Source organism: Vigna unguiculata, chromosome 10, assembly GCF_004118075.2.
Source record: "Vigna unguiculata cultivar IT97K-499-35 chromosome 10, ASM411807v1, whole genome shotgun sequence".
NCBI classification, from domain to species: Eukaryota; Viridiplantae; Streptophyta; class Magnoliopsida; order Fabales; family Fabaceae; genus Vigna; species Vigna unguiculata.
This window is the reverse complement of record NC_040288.1, coordinates 19222185-19231179: the sequence shown is the minus strand read 5'-3', so window position 1 is coordinate 19231179 and position 8995 is coordinate 19222185. Positions and strand designations below refer to the sequence as shown.

Here is an 8995-nt window from a genome sequence, read left to right as displayed (position 1 = left end):
TTCATCTCGCCTAGGCGAGAGTGGCCCGCTTGGGCGAGATTCACAGGTCTCGCCACTATTTTCCTGCAACAGTTCCTCGCTCCAGCCCAAACAACATATTCATACAATAGTTTCAAGCGTTCAGAACCAAAATAACAACACACCAACCACACAAACTCGAAATAACAGCCAAACAATGAAAGGAACGGGGCATATGAGTAAGGTCTTAGCTTCCCTACCTAGAAAATGACAAGCACGAGATCTCGACCCCTAAACAGCGGAGAACGACAACACAAGGGGCGACTCCAGGTACTGGAAAGAAAAGAGAAACAGGGGAAGAATGAGTTACCCAGCGTAATCGTAGCAGAGCTACAAGCACGGTTTGGAAGGTTACTTACTGGAGTACAAGTCCTCTTAGCTCAACGTGACAGTGGAAGCAAACCCTAGCGGAGGGGGTTGACGGCTGCAGTCTTAGGTTCTCTAAAATGAATTGAAAAATGAGACTTAGGGCAACTAAGATTGATTTTTATCTACTGGACCAGCCCTTAGGCCCACTTACAAGGGCAACCCTTTTAGTTTAGGGCTGAAAGATAAGGAGCAATCTTAACGGGCCTTACAATATTGTTGTCGTTAGGCGATCAAATTACCACTACTTAACTTTAGCAACTTCAGTATTTCCAAATTAGTAGTGAACAAACACCTAAATTTGAGGTTTAGGGCCAATTGAGCAAAATTCATAGTTTTCATGTTTAGTCATTTTAGCTTAGTTGTTCAAGTAGTGTCTAGGTAGAGCTAATCCTTTCACTTGAGCTTTTGATCAATTTGGAGGTCCTCTATCCTTAGGCAAGGCTTAATTGAAGATTAGAAGGCTTAGGTGTTCACATAGTAGCAAGGTCAAGTTGGTTGCAAAGTATGAAATGTGCAAAAGTGATATGTTTGACCTTAGAGTTGACTTTTGCATTTGGATCCCGAATCAAAAGCCAACCATTTGGAGCACTTTAGGACACTAAATGTGACTTGTTTGGGCCTTGGGATTGCCAAAAATTTGAGAGGGCGCTGCGCATTGGAAAAGCATGAAGTGTGCAAAAGTGGTGTACCACACCAAGCCAACTTAACGAAATAATAGTAAAACGATCGTCATACCTATACGCTAAAACATTCAGGTAACCGACCTAGGCTAAGCCAGTCTAAGCCTAGCCGGCCTGAACCGATAACATCCAGAAGAACAACTATCAAGGGAAGTAGTCGGTTTAGGCTGAGTACCTTAACACGCCTACCAAAACCCCCCTTATGTTCAATAAGCCCACAATAATCAAATCTAAGGGCCTGGGTTAGGACTAGGCCCACTGCAGCCCAAACTAGAGCCCAAGCCAGGGCCCGGCCCATGGCATAACCAGACATAATTAATACTCTATAAATACACGTGGACCCCAGTAATTAAAGGTACGCATTCATTACTCCATTAATCACCTGGTTTGACCTTTGAGAGCTTTGACTCACTTAAGCTTCGGAGTCCCTTCTGCAGGTAACCCCTCCTGGGTCCAAGCCGACATGTATCAACCGGGAAGAGGCCAACTGAGGAGATAGCGGAGTACATGGGTAAGGTGACGCTTGTGCCTAACTTATCTTGTTTGTTCTCTACAGGAACAATTGGCATGTTTGACCTTAGAGTTGACTTTTGCCATTTGGACCCCAAATAAGGAGCCAATCATTTGGAGCACTTTAGGACACTAAATGTGACTAGTTTGGGCCTTGAAATTGCCAAAAATCTTAGAGGGGGTTGCAATTGGAGTTTGAGATGAATTGGTGATAAATGATTTAGTGTAGGGTAGGTTTTAAGGTAGATTTGGGGAGGTGGCATAGGGACACGACCCAACAGCCTTCCAACACGTTTCTGCACATTCTCTGAAAAATGGAGAGGAGTTTTTGACAACATCACACCACCTCATGCAGCTAACCCGAAATTCCCTAAAAAATCACCCATTTTCACTCCATTTTTTATTTTTTTTGGAAGCTTGAATAGCTCAAGCCTTGGTGAGAGGAAGGTTGGGGCAACTCCTTGTACTTATTTTTGGTATTGTAATATGGATTTGAACTTTAATGAATGAAAATTTCAGTACTATTCATTTGGTCTATGGTTCCATAATGGTCATCATCATTTTTCACTAAACTACCACCTTGGCTACCACTTTTTGAGCTTGAACTCCACCTACCTTACCAAATCTAACTTTTGGAACCAGACCTATGAATTAGTGTGTCCAAAAGACCAATGGGTTGGATTCAAGACAATGGTAGTTTCATTGCACTCTTGCTACAATTTCGAGTTTCTTTTAATTCCACCACTTCACACACATCACTTGTAAGTTTCTTTAACTGTTTTCAAGTTTAATTTTGAGTTTCTGCCACCAAATCACCAAAACCCCATTTTTGCACCATTTTCACGTTCACACACACACATACTTACTATTTCATTGAATTTCTCACTCATTTCTTAATCATTTTGAGTTTCGTACATTCATGCACACTCCTAGGATGATTCCCAAGCATTTCGAGCCATCACACACCCAATTCCATCACTATTTCATCAATTCACATGTTCTGCAATTTTTCCTCATTCACACTCACTCATAACCATTGTTCCATTTGAATTCCACGCGATTTAAGCTTTTTGATTTGTTCTTGAGCTTCGTTCACCGTCCTTTAATGTTTCCCAAGCGATTTGAATAATCAATTTCGCATTTCCTTGCATGAATTACTGAATTCGAATTTCTACATTTCATCAATTCATGTTTCTGCATAATTCAATGATTGCGTGATTTTAAGGATTGTTGATGTAAATTGATTTGGGGGGTTTCATTCACTATATCATGACGGAGCGTTTTGTATATTTAATTGAATTCTCATTGCACGAGTTGGTTGAAATGATCGAAATCGCGTTTCTGCTCAAATTTGGGAATTAGGGTTCATGAAATTGGGAACTTTGCGTGTAGTGCACCAAATCGAGTGATTCCAGTTTCTAAATGCAATTAAGATCATTTATAATCATTCTACATCATTACATTTTCAATTAGATCACTAAAAGATCCCAATGCGACGTTACCATGCACTTTGCTCATGAACATGTTCTTGCTTTTGGCAGATTTTGAGTTTGATGAATTTGGATTAATTTAACTATTGCATTAGCCTAGTTTTGATCATTAAACATGTTTTGAACATTTATGATTATCTAATTCATCATTCCCTACCATTTTGTGCATTGCAAGTCATGCATTCATGTGTAGTTCATATCATTTTTTGATGATTTTGAATTTTCTGTGTTTAAGTGTTGATTTTGAATACATTTCCCCACCACAATTCAAGCACAAATATTGCATTTGACTTTAGCCATGTCCACAGATTGATTCCCAAGGTTCTCCCTATACTACATTTTTAAGGAGAAATTGGTTTTGACCGAGTCTTTTACGCAGCAAAAAGGCTTTATCACCCATGCTGACTCGTCTTGATTTTCCACTCGACCTGACCCGTCTCAAACTTCGACTAGGTCCATCTCGACCTTCAACCCTGCCCGACCTATCTCGATCTTCGCCCAAACCTATCTTGACCTTTGGCCTGACCTAACCCATCTAAACCTTCAATCTGACCCAGGATATCTCAACCTTTGGGTTGACTTGACCTATCTCGACCTTCATTCGAGGCCAGCTTGTCTCGACCTTTGGCCTGAGCCAGCTCGTCTCGAGCTCGACCTAAGTCGATCCTTCTCGACCTTTCTTCTTGGTCAGTCCATATTGACCTTTATCGAGCTTCAGCTTGAACCAACTAAAAATTTAGATTGAAAATTTAAGTTTTCCATATTTGAAAATTTGGATTAAAAGAATAGATATCCAATAAAAAAAAATATAAGATGTAAATTATATTAAAATCCAAGTTTAATAAAATGAATTTTAAATGAATTAGATGAAAAATAGATCAAATTGACAAAAATGAAATTTTTTGCCCACCAATAAAATAACTAATTTGTCTTCACATGGGAAACAATAAAAACTCAATTTCAAGTAATGAAAACTACACTTTGACACATAGTTGCATGTCTTATGACTTTTTTAACATGCATATTAGATCTTACTAATAATTGTAATTTTTTTTTAGTTAATTACTAATTTTCTAGTATGTTGTTGCGGGTTTGTGCTCTAAAACATGAATGGATTCTTCCTTAACTAGTTGCATCATATGTATCTTACACTATCCATTACCTCAATATGCATGAAAGTAAGCCTTTAACCTACTCTACAAGGCAGAATCCATAATTTTGATCCCATATATACATCAATCCAATGAATGCATTACACAACCAACCACACGTCTATCCTATGCAACGCTTACTTAATGCCAAAGCAATTCAATCATTTATTTATGGAACCATCCAAAGCTTGAAAGAAGCATTTTCTTTGCATCAACAGCCCTGTGAGTTTCCTTCCTGATCAGGAGATGATGGGAAAATCCGTTTTGCCAACCATTGAAATGGTCTCAATAGTTGAGCCCTTTTCTTGTTCCAGAACCAAATGGCAGCATTGTAATTCTCATTGCGAATCTTTCTAGTGGCTGCCCTCCAATCATACTTCTCCATCTCCAAACGTGCAGCTATTCCCATTGTTTCTCTCAAGTCTTTGTCATCCAAAAGAGGTTTCAGTTTGCTCAAACAATCTTCTAGATCACCTGGAGTATAGAGGAAACCAATTTTTCCATCTTGGTCTTCAGGGATTATGTCTGGGATGCCACCAGCACGTGCTCCAACCACAGGGATCCCCGATGACATGGCCTCCAAAACAACAAGGCCAAGTGTCTCTGACTCCGAAGGCATAACAAACACATCTCCACTTGCATATGCTTGAGATAGTTCTTCCCCTCCCAGCATTCCAGTGAAGACTGCTGGCATGCCTTCAAACAGTTTCTCTAAGTCCTCCCTGTGAGTTTCGAATTCATGTTAATAAAATATGCCTAAAATAGGAGATCATAATGTTTCATCATTTCAGTGAAATTATGATATAGGCAGGGATGAAACAAGAGTCAAATTTTCTATAAACTCTCGTCTAAGTGTCTACCTTGAAGTACATAAGTTAATTTTAAATTCTGACATGGTTTGTTTCATTTTACCTATTATTTTCTTTTTCTATTAGTCCATACTAAAAGTTTATTCAAAAGGGATCAAAGTAAATTAATTGATGTAGATAAAAGAAAACAAGGACACATCACAAGTCACCTGTATGGTCCATCTCCGATAAAGGCAATTCGTGCTTCAGGAAGGCTATCCATGAGACTGCCAAAACATGTTTAAATTTGAAAACGAAGGATACAAATATTAATTTTACATATGATAAATATTCATCAAATGGTTTGGCATGGACTCTAAAGAACTGAGAAACAGAAGAAACAAACAGGAACTTTTCTAAAGAAAAATTTATAAAACATATCTTCAAAAAGTTCTAACCATCTTTAAGCTTCAGGACATTAGTAACTAACGAAAATTTTTCGACAGTGTTCCACTTGATGGACTGCAAAATCATACGTTCATGTTTTCTGAAATTTTCACAATGTTCTCTACCTTCTGAGAAAATCTAAACTCTTCTCGACTCCCAGCCGTCCCACGTGAACTATTAAGGGCTTATCAGGTTCACCATTGCTGTATGAAACAAGATTTAGAATAAGTGGAAACACCATTGAATGTCAAACTCCGGAAACATGAAAATGACAAATGGTCAGTACCTCAGTCTTAGTCTCATTTCATGAGACTTGAATCGTGGATGGAAACTTTCAGAATCAACACCCTTGTTCCAAAGACGAATCTTGTTAGCTGGACATCAACAGAAGATTCGAGTTAAAGACAAAAAGACTGCAGCATTGACAAAGGTTCATAAAGAAATGTTATTGCTCAGCTCATGTTAACAGAGCACAGCTCCAAGAAATCACTTGATAAGGGTGTTTGAGTTCACCTGCTGTTGCTCTAGCTGCTTCAAGATCCCTTCCAATGGCAGCTGATGGCACCAGAGTAAGATCAGCTGCTGTATGCAGAAATTCTGTGTATAACAGTAAAATCATGTTATTTCACAATAATGAGTCAAAGTGAGAAAAAGAAACCACGAGCGCATATACATACTTATGACCCACCACATGGGTTGCACCAACCAGCTAAAGGTGTATCTTGGAATGTATCTGGAAAAATATTAAGGTCAATCACAATGAGTAGACGATTCAATCTGAAGTATAAACATCATAGCGTCGAAAATGTGAATACATTCAGAAAATATGAAATGTGAGTAATGTTCGGTTTGCATAAACTTCAACTAGTCCTTAGAAGAGAAGAGAATACAGAGATAAAATGAATCAAATTAACCAATTCAATTTTTTCTACAAGTTTTGTCATCTAACTTTTCCAAACGATGTCAATAAAAACTTCTCCAAACTTGAAATGCAAGTTGGTTTTAATGAATGAGAAATTTATCCAAACTAACCTAAAATATGTAACTTACACTGGTACGTGCGTGTGATAGGACATGACAATAGGAACACTTAGCAGTTTTGCGATGATAAGGGCACCAAACACCTGAAAATTCAACCAGCCTCAATAATGATATAAATGAGTTTTTACAACAACATTGTTCTTTCCAATGCTGTAGATAACGAATAAAGAAATAGAGGAATTTTACACTAACCATTATGCCTGGTGATGATGCATGTATTATGTCTGGCTTAAACTGAGCAACTGCAGAAATTATTCTTGGACTAAGTGCTAAAGAAAGGGGTACCTTTTGATACCATGGACAGGGGAAGCTGCATTTTACAATTGTTTTTTTTTTTTTTTGTTTAAATGAAGACTATTAGTTCAAAACAATGACAGTGGTAGCAACCATAACTTTCAAAGAACATTAGCTTTTAAATAAGACCGTTCTAAAATCTAATTTTGAGTATAAAAGTCAAATTTAAAAACTTATGAATATGAATAAATATATGGAATCTAAAATCTATATGAATACGATGGCCATTTATAAATTTAAGCATTGAACGACAACAATGAAGAAACATAAATTCAAGTTCCTTATGGCCTAAAAGCAAAAATATTATAACAAAACTAAAGAAGTCAAAGGCCGCAACCTTCGCGATCCAATTAATTTGGCTCCATGAAATTCCTTGGGTACTCCTTCATGTGTTGTCACAACCATTACCTACAACATGCACCAATAATGCCAAACATTTGCTTTACTGTGTCACAGTAAAATACAGGACATGAGTAAACAACAGGGAAGAAAAGTTACCTCATCTCCCATTTCACGAAGGTATTTTATAAAATTCTGGAAACGATTTTTGTATCCTGAGACATATCTGCAAAATAGATATTGCATTACACTTAGTACTATTGATGTGTGGTGTCTGCTGTGGAAGGGAACAGGAACACCTCTTCTTCAATTTAAACTGAATGTTTATCACAGAACTTATTGGGAATGTAATGCGCACAAAGTAGAAAACATGTGAGGTTAATTACCCACCAACTTTACCTAAACCTTATGTCAGGTCACTCAAGCATTCATAAGTTGCAAAACATCCAATTTTACATTCCAAATAAGCAGAAAACAGCTCAGAAGCACGTTTATGATGGTGATCAAAAGAATTAGTTTTAACCTAGTAAAAGGTTATTCCTAAACATGCATAGACAAAGCTAGCTTAGTTAAATCATAAAAAAAAAATGATTAAAAAAAGCATTATAAAACAAAAACTTTCTATTTCTATTAAAACAAAAAAATATATGTCCACGAAAACCAAATTCAAATCCATCTGATCTTTTAATGGTCAGCAGCAAATTCATCAAAAACCATAAAGTCAATACTGAATCAGAACAAGACTAGTCAGCTGCATCAGAAACTAAAATTCAACGCTGTCCTAACCCAACTCCCGCATTTCATCTTTAAAAGAAAAACACTAAATAAGGAGAAGGGGTTGCATTATGGTTAGATTTCTACATACAAACAGCGCACATTGCAGATTCAGATAAGAAATCAACTCACGCAAAAGGAGAAGGCTCAACGAAGAGAGCAATTCTACGAGGCCTCGAATTGCTCTCAGGATCAAGCAGAGAAAAATCAGGAGGACCCTCTTCCTCCTCCACTGCCTCCAACAAACAATCCTCTGCTATAGTCATTTCGGTGGCTCCAAGCGCGAAACTTTTTCTACTTTTCGCACTCGATGACCCCTGAAGAGAGCACAATCTTGCTTTTCTGCAAAAGGAAGCAATGGGTTTTGACCCAAAGGATCGATAAAACGCAAATCTCAAAGAATTCTGACGGAATGTGGAAAAAGAAGAGGGGGTTGTGATGAGTGTGGCAGGTGAAGGAAAAGGAGGAGAGAGAGAAGGATTTATAGAGAGAGACAACGTTGTAGAGTTGTTCATGATGATTGCAAATGCGTGAGAAGAATAATATAAAGTTACAGCCTTGGGTTAATTATATGGTAAGTTGTAGGTTGTGCAAGGAAGGAAGAGAGAGAACGTGTGTGAGTGGGTGCAAAGGGAGGAATCTAAGACGCAAGAGACTCTAACTATGGATATTCTTCTTTTGATGGGGGACTTCATGGAATCAAAAAGGAACTGTGGGCATATGCGATTGGGTCACTCTCATCACACAATTATTGTTTCGGGATATTTTTTTAGCATGACAGAAAATAAGGTCTACACGAGAATATTGGAAACTTTTTTACAAGTGGCACGTTTTTTTTTTTTTTCACTCCAGTATATTTATTAGGTGATCACGATTTACTACAACAATTTAATATTTGAATTGAGCTGAACACTAAACTGTGAACTCAAACTTTTATGTCACCACCTAAGTTTTATTACAATTATTTACTTCTTAAAACATTTTTATAATGGAACGATTATTCATAAACACGCACAACTAGTAATCCATGCACTTCAACTTCCCAAACATTTGATAGCATAACACCTCCAAATTGGACATCAAGTTATACAAAA

General features: G+C 37.5%; 1 protein-coding gene across 1 annotated transcript; it reads right to left on the bottom strand.

The window, feature by feature from the left end:
- Nucleotides 1–4158: 4158 nt before the first annotated feature.
- LOC114167025 (sulfoquinovosyl transferase SQD2-like) lies at nt 4159–8552 on the bottom strand. Its single transcript, XM_028051930.1, has 11 exons — nt 8034–8552; nt 7287–7353; nt 7126–7196; nt 6687–6804; nt 6504–6577; nt 6131–6186; nt 5967–6050; nt 5740–5827; nt 5579–5656; nt 5237–5293; nt 4159–4940 (listed from the first exon to the last, which is right to left on the bottom strand). Exons 1-11 carry the CDS (start codon nt 8414–8416, stop codon nt 4430–4432), a joined length of 1587 nt encoding a protein of 528 aa, XP_027907731.1. The 5' UTR covers nt 8417–8552; the 3' UTR covers nt 4159–4429.
- Nucleotides 8553–8995: the final 443 nt, after the last annotated feature.